Raw genomic sequence first — 18,667 nt, forward strand, 5'->3', positions numbered from 1 at the left:
ACTTATTCCTGCCTCTTGACCTTTGCCCTTGCTCTTCTACTAACATCGACAGGGTCTCAGCTTCAATGTCACCTCCCAAGGGAGGCTTTCTGGCTAAAGCAGCGTCCCTACAAGGTTCCCCACACCCTCAGGCAGTCTCCTCTCTCTTCATAGCATTTGACTCTACCTGAATCTATTTAATGGTTTCTATGATCATTGTTTGTCTCCATGTACTACTGTGAAGGCTTCAGAAGAACAGCGATGTTATCTTGTTCACCCCTCCATCCCTGGCACCAAACGTGCACCTGGCACAAAGAAAGTACTCAAAAATATGTGGATGCCTAATCAATAAGTAACTTTTAGTGATGCCCCGTGGAACCAGGTTCTTTGACAGATTATCTGGTTCTGGATTATTGGCCTTGACACTCTCCTGCATTTCCCAACCTCTACTACAAAAGTTTCCTTACAATGGAGTTAACCATTTTGTATTTGTTGTTCTCATTTACTTCCACCTTGAGATACATGTTCCTCTGATGGAAAAAATCTGAGGGATGCCTGGTCAGCTGAGCTGTGTTTTTGTGTTCACGACCAACCATTCTGGGATGCATGGCCTGGTAAGGAGGGCCTTTTGTATCATGGAGTCCAGGGGACTGGAAGTGAGGTGGGTTTGTTCTGGACCTACAAATAGCCTTAGATGCTCTTCCTGTTAAGTTGTCAGAATCAGAGAATTCTTAGACCTCTAGACTTTTGTCTGGATCTCTTTGTCTGAGACATCAATAAATACTCATCTTAGTAAGGTGTCAGAGCTAGGGGGAACAGGGCCATGGAAAAAGCAAAACAGTGGGCCTCAACTGCCTCAAACTTGGGAACCAGCCTCAGAGGATGTCTACAGAATCTGCTCTCGACCAAGAGTGCTCCCCTGGGTATTTGCCTAAGAGCTCGAGTGTCTTCGTGCTCCAGCAGAATGATATTTATATCTTACTGGTTTACATTACTGTGTCCCCTTTAGGAGTGTAGTGAAAAAAAGCCCCCTCTTTGGTTGGCCTATCCCAGGAATAGTGCTTTTCTATCTGGTTTCTGCTTGTGAAAAAAGTATTTTATGGGGCAATCTTTCATAACTGTGCTTCTACTCATCAGAGTCAAGGTCATTGTCTTGCCCTTCTCTCTTGCAGATGTGATTAGGGCACTGAGCGCACAGCATCAAGAGGCTTTTGTGTGAGCCTGAGCCCTGGTCTGTTGGGTCTGTGTGACTCTTAGCAATCTCATCCTCCCACTAAACTTGGAGCCTTAGTTTCCTCTTTTTGTAAAATGGAATTAATAACATCCCTTGACAATTACCCAGGGTTATGGTGAGGATCAAAGAAAATAATGATCATAAATAAGGAGCTCTGAAAACATTAAATCACCATAGGAAGGAAGGCATCATTATTATTGTTTTCTTTACGGCCATGAACAATTTCTGTTAGGCAATGCAACATGATTACTGCAAAAGGCACGGCCTTCTCAAGGCAAATCCACTTTAGGTCCTGGTTTCTGGAGAGCTCACGACCCAACGTTCCTGACTTACCATATCTTTCTCAAGAGGTCACACTGGCAAGCTGCTTTGGAAGTGATGTGAGACAGGATATGCCAGAAGCTATGGAGACCAATCTAGTCTACCCCAAGGAGCAATGGAGTTTGAGGTTGGTTATTGGAGCAATAGCAAACAAAGCTGATTGGTCATGGTCAAATTCTCTTCCTGAGCCAGCTGGAGGGTACCACAAGTGAAAACTCTGGACTTTGGTATCAAACCTTGCAGCAGCTCCCATTTGGGAGACACAGTCCTCAGACTCGGTTTCCCTTTCAGCCCTAGTCCCCATGTTTACACTTGGTGGCCCCCCCATCCAGTGGAAATCACTATGCAAAAAAATACTCCCTCTTCCATGGTCTTAGCAGTCCTCCTTCTCATATATTGTACTGAGTATGTTCAAGTGGGCACAAGCGCCTCGGCATCCCTTTAAGGTCCAGAGGTGGGGATTAGGCACTACGTTCACTCAAAGGTGTTGATGGTGGTGATTTTTCATCCTTGCTCTAATAAAGCGAGGACAAGTATTTATTCCATGTCTCTTTAAACTGCTGGGCGAAACATAAACATATCCAAGAAACCTCTTGATGTTTAGTGTTTCTTTACTAGGAAAAGGAGAAGGGAAACAAATTTGGGGAAAAGGAAAGAGGGAAGGAAGGGGGAAAGAAACACTACTTACGCCGTTTGCAGCCACATTTTTTTATTCTTTTGGGATCTGTGATGTCATCATGACAGGCCTTGCAGTAAAAAAATGCCCTGGAGAAAGAGAATGGAAAAACTGACACATTTCATAATCCACCCGAATGAAATGAATACCACATTTCCTCCACCGTGGTGCCAAATTAATGAAACACGCCAGCACTAATTTCCTTTCATCTTTTGAAAGGTTTAGACTTTTACAGACGGAAATGTTTGTTGCAAGACCTCTTATTTCAAACACAGGACTCTGCAATTGGAGTTCGTGCTTCTTTTAATAAACCTTCCTTTGAACAGGAACGGGGTGAATGGCTGCTGAGGTGACCCCCTGCATCTGCCTGCTCATCCTTCGTTTTTTGAGCACAGCCTTCAGGGCTGCTCATCAAAGCATGTAGGCAACCAGCCCCAGGCCCTTGGTGGGGAAGTGGAATGTATCTCCGAAACCCTTGCCGTCTGGTCAGATATTTATTGAAGGGAGAGCCAAGATAAAGTTCCACAGTCAAATAAAATCATTAGCCTTGCCCCTCTGAAAGGATATTTCTTTTCAAAGTGAGAGAGGTTAAGGAGGAAGGTGGAGGGGGAAATACAAAAGTGATGGGTCAAGGGGGATCCTCTGTCAAATTTCTTCTGGCATTTCATAGCCCATACTTTGCTCCCAAGCTGGAACGATCAACTCCCATACTCTCGGCCCCGAGAACACAAAATAAATGGAGGTTTGCTCCTCATGGTGAAGCATAGCTCAACCGAGCACTGGAATGGGGTGGGCAGAAGGCACTATAGGGCTGGATACCCAGAGGCAGCAATCAACAAGAAAATCCCCTCATCTGACTTAAGTGTCAAGTTGTGATTATAAAGCACATTGGTTGTGTCCAGACAAGCAACAAACCAAGATCATTCAAGTATAGAATGCATAGGACCTAGAAGAACAGCACTGGAGGCCTACATCTTTTCAGGACGGGGGATTACTGGGACAAAAATCACTGGAACAGCCTTACAAGCTTCCGGATATGGGAGCTAACAAAATCCCTGGTTTCACCACTCCCAACGTGAAATTGAATGGCCGGGATAAACACGGTCTTCCCTTGACCAAGACTATAAAGAAACACGATTCTTGGCGATTCAATTCCCAGGTTCCTTTTTATGTTTTTCACAGGATTTGCACACGTGATTGACACCAGCTGAAAACCAGTGTGGGATCTGGAAGAGATCTTGGAAGTCCCCAGGACTCAGTGTCCTCATCTGTAAAATGAGGAGGTTGTCACGACCTGCCCAAAGGTATCCTGTGCTGGGGTTGGTCAACTTCTAAATCCAAGCCCAGTGCTCTTTCCACCCCAGCATCTCACTCACTATTTCCCTAAATGCCAGTTTTCATCCATGTTGTGAAAAAAGGAAAAAGAAAAAAGGCAGCTGATTGTTTGCCCTGCAAGTGGCAATGTGGCTAAGAAGCCAATCAATGGTGACCTGCCTTGAAAAGGCAATGACAGGAAAGGAGGAAGCCTTTTTGTGTCCACATCCTTTGGCCATTTTCTCTCCCTATCTGATGCTCTTATACATAATAATAATGATAACAATGATAACAGACATTTGTAGGGCAAGGCTATAGGCCAAGCACTATTCTAAGCATTTATAAGTATCAATGAATTGGATCCTTAAACAGTCCTTTGAAGGAGTCATGATTATTATCTCTGTTTTACAGAGTGTACAGGAAACTTAAGCACAGGGAGGTTATGTGACCTGCACAAGGTCTCACAGAGCCCGGATTCAAGTCCACACAGTCTAGTCCTAAAGTCCATGGTCTTAAACACATCTCTACTGCTGAGATGATGAAACCGTGCTGAGCCTGAGTGGACTGTTGAGAAGATAAAGTTGATTACTTCACAAATTCAAAGTGGATTCTGAAAGTGGCCCCATGGGGGCCAAACAGGTAAAGGTAATGACTGAGATGGGGCCAGGTTGGGGGTGGTGGTCTCTGGTCTGTGACCTGGAGACATATCTCCCAACCAGAGGGAGCACCGTAGCTAAGCTCCAGCTGAGTTTTGCCAAGTGGAACTTCTTTGAGAGCACCACTGTCTTCTCCACTCACCTCTGCCTCTCTCACACTCACCTGGCAAAGCACCCACCCTACTGCACACCTGCATCTGAGCAGCTGAACTGAGGAACAGAAACACAACTGTGTTGACTAATCTCACTTCAAATCCATGGCCACGGACGCCAGGGGCCTCTTCACACACCTCAGGATCTACTCCATATCCCCTCCTTCCACCTCAACCTTCTCTGCTCTCCTCCCCACTTCCTCTCCTGCTCATCCACCCCTTCCCCAAGTGGCCCTGTGTTGGTGACCTTGACACACACATCATCAAGAAGACCGGATCCACACCCTACAAGGCTGATCTTCAGGGTCTCCTTGTCTTCTGCTTTCCTGTTGTGTTTAGCCAATGGGAGGAGCCAGCTGGAAACTGGAGGATGGGAAGAGAGGAATTCCTCCCTGCAGGGCCATGAAATGGTGGTGGCCACATCTCTATATTCCAGAGGACTCAGCTCCTGCCAAGTGGCCTTTCCTACACTACAGCCTCTCTCTCCAGGTTCTGATAACTCTCCTTCCCCTTGATTCTGCAGATTTAGGGCTGAGAGTGGCTCCACTCTGTTGCCAGCTCCGGGGTGCTTTTGCATCCCTTATTGGTTCCCCTTAACCCTCTGCCCACAACTTTTTATGTTCCCTTCATAAAACTCTCCTCCCTTTTCTCATCTAGGTGTGTCACCTGTTTCTGGCCAGGATCCTCCCTGATATAGCACCCAAAATGACACCTCCAGCTTTCATCTTCCCCCCAAACTCCAGAATCTTAGAGCTGACTGTCTACTTAACATAGCCAAATAGAATTCTTAATTCCCTACATCCCAAACTTGCTCCTCTTCCAGCTAAATCCAGTCTCAGTAAAGTGGGAAGCCAGCACCCACCCAATTTCATAGGCTCCAAATCTAGGCTCCATTCTTGATTCCTCTTTTCCCCCTCATTTCTTATATGCAGTTTACCCGCAGGTCCTATATATAGACTCTCTAAAATATATGCTGAACTGGTCTCCCTTCTCTGTACCTCCACTCACCAGTTTTACCCAAGCTTATCTTCACCTACACTATGCAGTATCTCCATCTGTTGGGCCTCCCACTCCTGTTACCCCACATCCCATTCTCTATAATGAAGAGGAAAGACCTTTCAATGATATAAATCAGACTACATCACTCCCAGCTTAAAGTCATCAGTGACTCCCTTTTATAACAACCTGACCCATACATATCAAGTCCTATGGGAGCCAGCCCTGCCTTTTTCTCTTACCTCATCTCCCCATACTACTCCTTCAGACACACTTTCCTTCCCTCAGCTCCCTACACACAACAAAACTGTCCCTACTTTGTCTCCTCTTCTTTTCCCATCTCTGTATGATGGACTCTTTCCCATCACCTCCACCTCTGCTCAAATGTCACTCCTTCCAAGCAGCCTTCACTTGCGCACAATCCAAATCAGTGACCTGGCTGCACTAATTCTTTGATTAATGTACCATGAATAAACAAAACTGTAATTCTCTCCTCCCTAGAACATGAGTCCATGAGAGCAAGGACTTCATTGTTCACCACTGCTTCCCTGGCACCTGGTACAGAGTGTTCTAGAAAGTGAGTGACCTTTGATGCATGAATGAGTATGAGAATGCAGCCAAGTAATGCCAGATCTGCAAGTTTTTCAGGGGAAACCAGAAATAAGGATTTTTAAATAAGGATGATGGTGTCTTCTGCTTGGCAAATAATTTATTTGTTAAAATTATGAATCAAATGAAGCCTGTCTGCAAGCCACACTGAGTCAACGAGGCACCATTTTGTGACCTCGACATCAAAGACTATGTGCCAACATTATTTAAAAAGGAAAATACTCAGTGGCAAGGAGCAGTGGACAAGTGACCGAATGCCCATCCCAAAGTGGCCTAAGGCTGGAATGGTGGTTTCACTGCTCTGTTCCTAAAACACTGCATCAGAAAGTTTCTGTGAGCTAAAAATCCATTAACTTCTTTTGTGGCTTTTTTGTAGGAGAGGGTGCATACTCAATACTGGATCGTCATAATCAACTTTTCCATTTTTACAAAACTTGTTTAGTTTCATTCAAATCTCCAAGGCCCTTTCTGTGGTTTTCTGCCGTCTTCATCTGTTTGAAGTCCCCTAACTGACAGCATTTGCTCCGACACATCACACACCACGGAAAATTACAGGCTGCTGTTGTTGCTGATTGTGTCAGCATGTATTTGTGAACACCATAAAGCACTGAAATGAGACATATTGCACTCCCTAATATAGGAGGTAATTTGTTTTTTGGACTGCCTGGTATTTGTGACATTCATTAGCAAGAGATGCAATAGGAAATAGAATTACACAAATGGGAGCTTCACGTTATATTTGCTATCTGGGAGGTACACGTGATCTATGGTGCTGCTGTGCTCCCCAGCCCCCCACCCCCCATACGTGGTGTTGAGATGCTGCTTCTGTGTCTCACATTCTGGATGTGAGCACAGCCTTCTCTTCCGGGGGGATGTGGGCAGGGGTACTTCAGTCCTGTTCACCAGCCCCCTCTCCTCTCTCACGTGAACCCAGTTCTTGAGGTACTCCTGAAGAATAGTCAGGATCCATGAACTGGATGAGGTTTTCCTGTCCCCATCTGAATAATGGCAATTCTTTCCCAACTTGTAGACGTAAATTTAAGCCATTAGAGAGCTCAGTTTAAAGAATTTTTGTTTTTGTTTTTTTGCTTCCCCATCCCATTTTTCCTCCTAAAATCTTTCATAAATAGTATGGCTAGACTGTAGGAGTGGGTGAAGAGGCAGAAAGTAATAGACATCAGTTATCAAATATAGTTCTGTGCTCGGCATGCCAGGATCACGTCATGACGAATAATTAAGAGCGTAAGCTCTGGCACTGGACATACTGGCTTTACTACCCACAAGCAGTAGGGCTTTGGGTATTGGTTACCCAATCAGCACCCCAGTTTCCTCATGTGTAAAATGGAAATAGTAATGATACCTATCTCATAAGGTTGTTGAGAGGATGAAATGAGTTCACCAATACTTGGGGTACCTGGTCCATTGAACAGTGCTGGCACATATTAAACTCTACATAAGAATCTGCTAGTTTCATTAAATTTGGTAGAAAGTGTGGGTTTTGGAAAAGGAAAGACCACTTCCCATCTGGGCACTGTCACTTGCTTCTGTGCTTTATAACCTCGGATAAATCATTTATCTCAACTTGACCAATGAGGAGAACAAAGCCCTGAGGGTTTTAGAAGACTTACCTTACGAAGTTATTTCGAGGACTAACAATTAAGAATGTAGAATACCTAACACAGGCCTGGCTTTGAGTCGAAGCTCATTAAATGAAAACAATAGGCTTACATAAATAATTACAGACCTTCACAAGTAATAATCTATTTTAAATAGTTTGTGTAACATTATTGTTAGAGTGAGTGACCTGTCTGGCCATTCGAGTCACATCTTCTGCTCATAAATTTTTCATAGATCAAGGATAGAAGCAAATATAATGATATTCCATGGTGTTCTCCAAAGAGCCCTATGATTCCCAGCTGTTTAAACAGGTTTAAGGATACTGATAAAAGTGTCATAAAACACCGAGGTCAATGAACTCGTGGGCTGTACCTACAGAGGCCTAAGAATTGAACCTGACAACCTTGCCTACTTACCTAGTAGCCCACAAACAGAAATACAGCCAGTTTAGTATTTCATCTGAAATTAATCCAAACCTTTTGAGATTCCATTCGGCACTTAAAGTGGAAAGCTGATAAATCTCAAGTAAATTTTCCTGGATGATACTAGGTAAAGAGTACTAGACAAGGAACCAGTTGTCCTGTGTTATGTTGTTCTGGGTCATCAAGAATCTGGATGATCTCGAACAATCACTTCAGCTCTCTGGGACTCACTTTCCTCCCTTGGAAAATGAAGGAACGGTTACCAAGGCCCTCCTAGTTCTAAAATGTTATTATTCCAGTTGAAAGATGTGGAATCAATGATGTGAAGAGGAGCTCATGGAAGCATTTGAAAGCACAGTCTCCTTTTCTTAAGATGAAGCACCATTGATACCCACAGACATGTTAAGAAGTTTAGGGGTTAGGGCCCTATACATACTGAAATTATGCCCATTGTGGTGGATCAAGACGTATGTGGCTGGACCAGAAAGGAAGACAGATGAATATAAACTCTTACCTTTTAACTTCTTTGGCATCACTTGCGATGAAAAATCCTAAAGTACCTTCTTGGATCTTAAGATGGTTTCCAGGATTAATTAATATACTGCTCAGTGAACAAAAACAAACAAAGAAGACACAGTTGTGAGTTCATGTTCTGAATAAAACCTTGAAGGCTACACTGTACTGTTAATTTTATAGGGGGCCCACTAGTCTAATGATTTTCCCAAAGATGTTGTCTAGAGCCTGATGTCCAGAGTCCCAAACATTTAATTGGATAATGCCATCATAAAGCTCTGATGCTCAATTCACAGGCTGGCATACTCCCAGTTGCAGAAATCAAAGCACATCTAGGTTTTAGGGCTGGGCGTGTATAATGGGGTTGCCATCATGGGCTTCTCATCTGAAGCAAAGTTCCTAATAATGTTGCCCCTTGGAAACTTCTGTTGATGGTCAACATTGAATGTGATTGGTCTATTAAACCTATTGCTACACCAATTTTCCATTACATGGCAGAGCATTAATGGGACCCCTATATGCATCCAGAAACATACATATATACATGTATTACTGCAAGGAATGGTACACGACACCTGTAACCAATGCAGAAGCAAACATAACATCTGCACGACATCGGTAAAGACATGGAAGTGGATTCCACGTGCAGCCTTATGTAGAAAGAATTGGATCTACCTGAATGGGGAAAAAGAAAAATGCCAGCAGTTGGAAATGATCCCAGTCTGCTTTTACCAGAATGCATGGGAGTGTTTGAATAAAGTGTGTGTCTAGTACATCCTGATTGGGGCAAATTGTAATTAGAAAACAACATGCAAATTATGCCTTAAAAAAAACTTCCCCTTGCAGGGAAGTATACACTTAAATATACACTGTCCTATTTCAAAGTGTTATAAATAGATTAGCTGACCAAGTTGTGTTTGGACTGACAAAAGAGATACATGCATCCCAATCTAATAAATGGGTGAAACAAACAAGTTAAATTTTCTCCTGATCAAGAGCAGAATACAGAAATGTATTACAAACAGACTAAGATGAGGCTTTGGGCTTAATGGACACAGAATTTAGACCCTCTGAATGTAGCAATAGATACAACAGAGGTATTCTCTGATCTGAAAAGCTGGCTTTAAGGTAAAAGATGTTTGGAATCCAGCTAAAGGAAGTCCTCAACTGTCTAAAATAACCAAAATGGAGGATGGTAATTAACATGGAAATTTTTTACTGCTGGCAAAACAATTCCAGAAAGGCGCTGTGGACAACAGGGTGATGTGTCTGTAGCAATACGGGAAGGACCAGGTGGACTTTCGTTCTGTTGGGAGGACCCAGAGTGGATCATTATTGCAAAATAATTGTTTGTGGTCACAAGAACATCCACTATTACCCATAACGAGACCTGACAGAAGGAAACCAATCCTGTGTCATCACTGTCATTAACACTGAATAATAGCAAGAGACCAGGATGATTGGACTGTTCTGTCCTAGAACTACAGGAAACAATGGCATTCTTCACAAATCAGGAAGCAGCAGGCCACACTAACAGCAACAGCTTGCAATGGACAGTGGCACTGTACAGGCACCTCCTAATTACCCCTCTGCCAATTCTTTACATTGGTTCAACAGCCCTCTGACTTCTCATGATCATCAGGGGGAAAGGGTCAGAGCTTATACAGTTTAGATGGATTCCTTTTTCAAAGCCAATTAAATGTGATGTCTTAGAAGGGCAGAATTCTGGATTCTGCACACTTTCTGACCCCTTTGCTACAAGGCAGTTCTCGTATGACCTGGCTCTGCAATCAGAAATCGGGCCCAAATTCCAGCATCAACCATTTAGTAGCTGTCTGACTTTAGGCAAGTTACTAAATCTCCCTCAGACTCATATCCTCACCTACAAGACGGGCATGATGATAATGACAGTCTTTCTTCAGAGGATTAAGCAAGATAATGCACAGAAGGCTCACTGCATATTGGTTTATTGTTACTCGTATTATTTATTATTGCAAAAAAGACAAAAGTATATTTCATCTTTAATGGAATTATCAGATTCTCTTTAGCTGGTCTAATGGAATGGAACACAGGGCTCCTTATCAAAATATCCTGTTCATAAAGAGATAAAGTTACAGAGTGAAGAACTGTACATTCCAGAATAATGCATAAGGACATACATGAAAAATTCTAGGTACTTCTAGTGACTAAAGAAGCTAATTTCAGGGAACCTGGGTGGCTCAGTCAGTTAAGCAGCTGACTCTTGATTTTGGCTCAGGTCACGATCTCATGGTTTGTGAGTCTGAGCCCCACATCAGGCTCTGAGCTGACAGTGCAAAGCCTGCTTGAGATTGTCTCTCTCTCTCCTTGTCTCTCTCCCCTTCCCTGCCCCCCCTTCTCTCTATCAAAATAAACTTTAAAAAAGAAGCTAATTCCTTAAAGTTGGAAAAATCTACATTTTGATATGTATTTATATAAGAGTGTAAAAAAAGCTTCTGAGGAAAAAAAATCCTATCATGATTTCAATGATACAATTCAAAAGAGGAAATTTGACACTCATCGATGTCTTGGTGACACCTATGTGCACAACAAGCTTTGCACAGAACTCTTTTTTACATTATGTGCTTCATTAATTGCACTCCAGTGATCAAGCCCACTGTGTCATGGTGGGACGACAGTGATAGCAAGGTTCCTATCAATGAAAAGTTTCTTCTCATTTCCTCTGTTCTTTATCAACAGTGAACAAGAATTGGCTTACGATGAGAATTTGGGATTGTCATTCCAGACACTGCGGGTTGAGATCATTTATTACAGCTTTCAAGGCTGCTTTAGTCAAATTAGCGTGGCAGAGAAGAAAGATCTGGGGCACTGATGTAAAGCAGATTTGTGTTCAAATCTGTTTCAACGCCGAAGCTGGTTAAGCAAGCAGGTACATGTGTCGGGCCTGTGAGTTCAGACCCTGGGTGCCACTAAGCCTCACTCTCCTCATCTATGAAATGGAGTGAATAATCTGTAGCTTACAGTGTCACTAAGAGAATTAAAGTATATACTATGTGCTGAGTGACTGCCACATGGTAGATCCTGAACGCAAGGTCACTATTAATAGTAAGCAAGGCTATTAAAACAACTAAAGGAGCAGCAAATAATCTCTCACATTGTCTCAGCTCTCCATTTTGTCCTTGGTGCTAATAAGCTACCAGGAGGCACCCCAATAGCATTTGAAAGACCTTTTTAACTGACTGCAGGATCCAAAACATTATATCCCCATACAACATCTGGTGACAGACTAATTTGGACTGACTTTTGGTTGCAGAGTGGAGTATCTCTCTGTTCCTCAAGCCTTGTGTACTTCCAAGGACATCACTGATTGTGTGTTTTCTTTTGGACGTGAATAAGAGGCTTTGAATCAACTCTCTAAATCAGGTGTGAGGCTGTATGCTCACCTTTGCAGCTATCCAGATCAGGCTAAGGAAGCCTTCTGGGTGGGAATTGAAAGAATGAGCCTAGATCTTGAGAATAACGAAGGAAAGAAATCTAGATACATATGAATGTTCATTGTGTTGGATTCCACTCATACATTTAAGGTTTTGATAGAGAAGCTTGTGTCCCTTATTCCAGGGGGCCACTGCTTGTAATACTCCCTATGTAAGGGTTCAACGTTTCAAAGACTCTTTGAGGAAATACGTTACTCTCTTTAATATGGTAGACATTAAGTCTTCTATCCACATTCCATATCTAGAAAATTTAAATAAAATGTTAATCCTCCTCTTTTTGAAAATATAAAAAGATAAGGATCCTAGACAGAAGTAATTTTTTTTCCCAGTAAAGTGCCTACTACCCTCAGAATATGTTATTGACCTCCTACTGGGAATATGTAAATCTTTCCAAAGGTCTTTGATCTCTTAAAAGAATAGCCAACATTAAGTTTGTTTTGTTCTAATGACCTGCCAGAAGTCTCCCTCCCCATGCATCACGTTAAATCAGTCTCTGGTTCCAATTCTGTCTAATTCACTAGCTTATCAGAGATAAACTTCAAAATGTGTCATGTGAAGAATCAAGAAAATCTCTAAGAAAAAGTCTATATATCAATTAGCAGAATTCCAATAGGGATATCTTCTTGGCAAGGGTGGACTTTCCCTCATTTCAAGGAACCTATAAATTACCCTCTTTCTTCTATGACCTTGCGAATTTCAACAGAAAACATTCAGTGGCAGCTGGAGGCAAAGGGCTTATGTAGCTCCTCCCCCGAGGATTCTTACTCGCTCTCTTTTTCTTTTGCCCTCAGACTAGTTTTGTATCTAGACCGATTCTTTGGTTCCTTTCCCACATGTGAAACAAATATATATTTTCTGTGGGAAACCCATAGTTGAATAAAGGGGTGAAAAGCATGATCATGTTTTATTTGCTTTTGTAAATAAGTTTCTCATAGTAGCCAGCTTAAAGCCCTGTATGCAATAGATACTTTTCAACTACTGGTGGTATGAATGAAAAATATAAACCATTGGTCTCAGTTCAAAAAGTGTTCCTTTCCCTCTCCTAGAAGGATAAAGGTAGCCATAGCTGTTCTTTCAAAGACCAAGATGTGATTCTTATTAGTCAGCCCTACCAAAGGAGTGACCACACCTTTTCTAGGGGGTTGGCAAATAAGCGAACAATCTCCCAGACGCACTAAGTACAAAAATGTACGTGTACAAATATATAAACAGCTAGCCACTTGAAGCATAGGAGCAATTCATTTCAACATTGAAAACACCACTCACTTAGAACCAAATATGTGTTTCTCAACTAAAATGCAAAAACACGGAACTGGCTAGCAGGGCTTTGTTCAACAGAGAAATATTCCTCCCAGATCCCTCCGGAAGGGGAACTCCAGGGCTCAAGCTACAATGCATTTCATTGTGTAGGTCTTGCTGAACTTCAGTCAGGTTGGAGAATCGGGGCTTGATGAAGCAACATGATTTATTCTTTTTCTCCACCACTTAGGGATAACAACTAGGAAACATCTACTTATTCCTTCTTCAATCATCATCAACTTTACTTGTTTGCTGTTTTTGGAGACAACCAATGATGAATAGCTCAACTGAACCCTATTTTTTAAAGGAATCTTTTATCCATTGTGGATAAATATGATAGGTCTGTATTTCTCCACCCCACCCCTCAGTTTTTGGTAGGTGTAATGTACCATTCCCTGAGCAATTACAAAATTATCACTCACATGAGAATATAGTTTGTACTTGACAACATGATAATTATATCTGTGTCTAGCAAGCTAATGGGACTTCATTAACTACAGCAAGGGAATCAGAACCATCTAAGACTTCAGTTCATGCTGTGCCCAGATGAATCAGGCCACTGGTAGGTGGCCTCTTTGACCATCCATGGTCATATATGATTGCTATTGGTTGGCACTTTGTTTGAACTAATTGTTTCTTCTTTCAAAAGTACAACTGCCCTGCAGTTTACGGGCTGTGTTAGGGCACAGCCTACAGAAACCCCAAATCTCAAATCTTCTTGCTTTTCTGGAATTTTTCATTTCTTCTGGGCTTTCAAATAGATGTTGCTGGAGTCCCACACAACTAGACACACACACTTTTACTTATAGAATATACAGAGGAGACACAGTGTGTATTCCATGCTTCCATATACTTGAGCCCAGTTCACCCACACAGAGACAGCATAATAAAGATTGCTCCCAGTTGGTCAGACTCAAATGGCTGCCATTGTGGTCCGCCAATGATACAGGCAAGGGATTGATTAGCCCGAACCCATCGCAATGATTTTGGAAATGGCATTTAAAGATATACTTTGCACATAAGGAAAACAGTAGCCATATGGGATGGGGAAGAGATCATTCATTTGGGAAGGCCAATGGTGGCTATTTCGCTCTGGGAGCAAGCTGTGTCACTTTCTGGTACACTTTACGACAAGTCATGCTATGTCACAACATGCCTCCAACCACAAGATAAAAGGACTCAAAGGCCAAAAGCCAACAGCAGAGGTGCAGCCACTGTGGACCTTTGAAGATGCAAAGTGCTGCAGTAACTTCTCGCAGTTGGATCATAACAACAATACCAAACTGACAGGAAGCCACCTCATGGTCACACATCAACACCAAAAACCACAGAAGAATCTGACTTTGGAAAGAGTTCAGACGAATATCCCCCACCACACACACACACACACACACACACACACACACACACACACAATTACAAACACGAACATGTGACAGTGATTCCAACCACGGAGAAAAACAACTCTTGAGTAAATGAACACATGGGCCTCTCAATAGTATGTTTTCAACAATACTGTTTTAGAGAACACATTATCAAAAAACTACGCTGGAAACAGTAACTGGAAAAGTTAAAAAAAAATGCTATCGATGAAGATTTGGTCATGCTTCATGCAACAGAAAACAGCGGCAAAACGGGGTGATGTCACATGGTGAAAACTGAGATACTTCACATGAAGAAATATGACCAAACACGCTAGGGAAAAAATAAAGCCATGAGTTCATCTCCGTAAGCAGTACTCATTCACTGAGTTGAATGTGATAATCTGGCAATTTAGTAGCAGTGTTCTATGTATTGAGTACTGTCGAAGAAATAAAATATGCAAAATGGTATCATCGAAACAAGTGTAAGGGGAAAAAAAAAGTTGAGTATAAGAGCTTGGTCTCTGTTTTGTGGATAAAAGGACACGGATCCTGCTCTACAAACTGGAAACGGGACATGGGGAGGAGGAAGTCACTGGGAATGTGGATGTGGTATGCAGACAAATGGCACAGAGTCTGGTGGGCACCAAGACACATCAGGACAGGACAGAAACAGACACCAGGGGCTGGAGAGAAGCGTCCTCCTTCTCAACATCAATAACACTTGTTCCCATCACTGGTGCCATGACTGAAAACAGGGATTGTACCTGTTGGTTTGTTAGGTTTCCTGCAAAGAAGTTAGTGCGTCATCCAAAAGAATCAACAAACTAAACAAGAAAAGCAATATGCTATTTCCAATTTTTATGTGCTCTAGTTGGAGAGGGGTTTAGATATAAATATACATACATATATATAAATACATATATATACATATATATACTAGACAAGGGAATGAGATTATATGTATGTGTATACATATATACAATCTCTATCTTCCTGAATTCTTGGCAAATGGTTAGTCCTGTGGTGAGCAGTGAAGATAGAGGGTGGGGGTTGGGAGGAAGGTTAACGAAGAGCGCATACCGCTTTCGGCTTCTGCAAAACGACAAGAAAAAGAATTTAAAATCAAACAATTTGATAATAAGTTGACTGACACCAGAAGGAGAGAAGGAAGAAAACCTTTGTTTCAAATTATTTGAAGGATGCATGTGAAAACAAGGTTTTTCAGCAGAGCATGGAAACAGCGTCATGGGGTAGAACAACAGAGGAGGTAGTTCAACACAGGCTGGAGGCAAAGGGGTGGAGAGAAGAAGCTGGGTTCTCCGAATTTTCACACCCAGCCGCTTGGAGGATGGGGGAGGGGAGGAAATGGGAAATTCTTAGATGAAAAACAAAATCCTTATCTCAGGAAGGGTTAGAAACTCAATCCTTTTTAACATGGATATTGTGTTTGGTAAGTTCAGTGTTTTCTCAGAGGCGTGATCCACATTCCCTCAAACACACCTTTTTCCACAAGAACCAATGTGCTTCCACACTGAGACCAAGCCACATGTGAGGATTAAAGTTGGTAACTGCACACAGAAAGCCAAAACAAACCCAAACAAGTTCTTTTCACTCTTTTCTGAAAGAAAAAAAACCTAAAAATCTGTATCTATAAATATGGCTTTGTTGAAAACATCTCAGATTGGTGAGTTAATTGGAGGGTCCATCAAAGAAAAGATTTTTGTCTTCAGGGATAGCTGTTAGTTATTTTTCTTAGAATAGTGACAGCAGATTCACACTGAACCATTAATGGGCTTTTTCTCTCCCTCCTTGTGACCAAAATGTGGCAGGTGAGAGATGATAGGTCAAGGTTCAGGGTGCGGACTCCTGCTTTGAAATTATACCAGAATGGTCAAGAAACAATACACGGCATTAGTGCCACCCACACCATGACACTTCTTTGAGAGATGCACAGAAGTGATAAAGAGAGAAGACTGAATTACACAGATTTACCGACGTGGCAACATGAAGAATATCATTTGCAAAAACCCGGGAGACATGTTTCTCCCTACACAGGCACTGGTGACTATTGGCCTCCATGTGGGAAAGCAGTAATTCCAGAAACATCCGCTTTATCTGTTGAACAGCAAATAGCCAGGACTCTGGGTTTTTTGTTTTTTTTGTTTTGTTTTGTTTTTTGTTTTTTGTTTTTTTTGCACATAATATTCTTCACTTTGCCAACACAGAAAAGAAAAATGTATATATACATACTTGTTAACTGCTATGGCCGTGTTCTACATGTGGCCACCAAATCCACCATTTTTTTTTTCTTCCTCTTGGTTGATTTGGACTTTCAAAATAGCTTAGCCTTTGATCAGATTTTGTGAGCAATCTGATCTGGTGGTTAAGGTAATATAGCAAACACTGGATTGATTGACTTGCTTACAATCCAGTGTTTTTTCATTGTGCTTTGTTTGTTGTCAGAGACAGACCATACATTTGGAAGTCTGGCTTCACTGAGTTATTCATCCAGATAATGAAAACTCCTTAGATGGTGATAGCAGGCATCTTCTACTGTTGCCCTGCACTCACCGTATTAAGGCATATGTCAGAGGGTATCTGCACTCTACACTTGGGCATCCATAGGAAGACTTATTTACTATAGCTAGGAGGAAACCTAGCTATAGGTTTTGTCATTTCAGAGGACAAAAGCCCATGCATTTCTCAATGAGCTCTTTCTTCCAAACCCATTGATAAAAATTGGGGAGCAAAAAAATCAACTCTATTTTATCTGTAATACATATAGTCCTTCATCAACAAAATCCCCTGTTAATGGGATGCTTCCTTCTTCCAGTGTGAACTCATATATTGACTGGGCTGTTATCTATTTCAACCAGACCCAGTCCCTCATCAGTCTGATCTGCACATAATTAAGTGCAAAATAAATAAATAAAGAGGGCTCCTGCCTCTGAGCCTGCTCTCCTGACTAATTTGCATGAAGCTGATACTCTGCCACCTGGATTTCGGTTGCACCGGGAAAAGCACATATGGTACACAATAGGCTGCTTGCAATTTGGCTATCGGGAGAGCTGGCGTGTCCCATCACAGCCCTGCCCCATCCCTGCTGTGAAGGAGGCCAGAATCCACCTGCTTCACACTCACCGCAGTTAAAAGGGGTTTGAGGACAGGGGCTGTCCCCGATTTTGTGCACAGAGGGTAAAAAGTGCAAGTTGGCATGATCAGCTGGCGATCTGGATGCCTCATCACTCTCCTCCGGAGAAACACTTTCTGAATGCCCACTGGGGCATGAGATGGAAGTGGCAGTATCTGGTTGGGTACGCCATGAGAAGTGCCCGAGGGCCCGCAGTGTGCTGCATCAGGGTTCCAAGTACATCAATAACGTGTAAGAAACAAGTGGGGAGACCCAGACTCTTAGTGCACTCTCACATCTCGTAAATGTCAGCCGGCCACCAGGCTGTGGCAAACTTACCGGCTCTCTCGGTTGGCGGACTTGTACTCAATGGCTATCATCAGGAGCTTGAGCTTCACAAAACACAGCCTGCAATGAGATGGAGAAACCTCCCAGTCAGTGCTTCTGAATGACCAGAGCCACACGACACTGTTACAACCTCTCCATCGCCCGATGCACTCATTATTCCAGGGACCTCCATTCCATAGTCACTGTGCCAAAGGGAGGGGGTGGGAGCGACACCTCCCCATCCTCCCCATTAAACCTGATTTCTCGCAAGTGATAAGGCGCTGAATGTTCAAAGTGCAAATTGCACTCGGGTCTGGATGTCTAGACACAGACCCCAAGCAGGGATTTGTGCCTGGGGATTTATGCTGGGCCAGATTCATTAGTTACTCAGTCGGGTAGTAAAATGTTAACTGCAGGAGGAGGGAGGTATTTGGAGCAGCTGGACCTGTTATTTGGATTCCATTTCGGTCTTTTGTACAAATGGCTCATATTGTTGTTCCGAGCAGACCCCTGTGTGCTCAGAATGATGGTAATAATCCTTAGCCTCCGTGTAACTGCCCAGCACATGACTGTGGCACCGTCACT

General features: G+C 42.6%; 1 protein-coding gene across 43 annotated transcripts in view; it reads right to left on the minus strand.

Moving 5' to 3' along the window:
• The window catches only part of KCNMA1 (potassium calcium-activated channel subfamily M alpha 1), a 731,637-nt gene that overhangs the window by 129,723 nt on the left and 583,247 nt on the right, over positions 1-18,667 (minus strand). For 24 of the 43 annotated variants that reach the window (XM_019813336.3, XM_045040192.1, XM_019813339.3 and 21 more), the window contains 4 exons: positions 18,095-18,163; positions 15,706-15,717; positions 8,491-8,577; positions 2,223-2,299 (listed from right to left, as the gene is read on the minus strand). In XM_019813336.3, the coding sequence (XP_019668895.2) occupies positions 2,223-2,299; positions 8,491-8,577; positions 15,706-15,717; positions 18,095-18,163 (245 nt within the window). The remainder of the gene's footprint in view (positions 1-2,222; positions 2,300-8,490; positions 8,578-15,705; positions 15,718-18,094; positions 18,164-18,667) is intronic. The other 19 variants (XM_019813340.3, XM_019813353.3, XM_019813352.3 and 16 more) reach the window with 1 other exon arrangement.

Source organism: Felis catus, chromosome D2, assembly GCF_018350175.1.
Source record: "Felis catus isolate Fca126 chromosome D2, F.catus_Fca126_mat1.0, whole genome shotgun sequence".
Lineage (NCBI taxonomy): Eukaryota > Metazoa > Chordata > Mammalia > Carnivora > Felidae > Felis > Felis catus.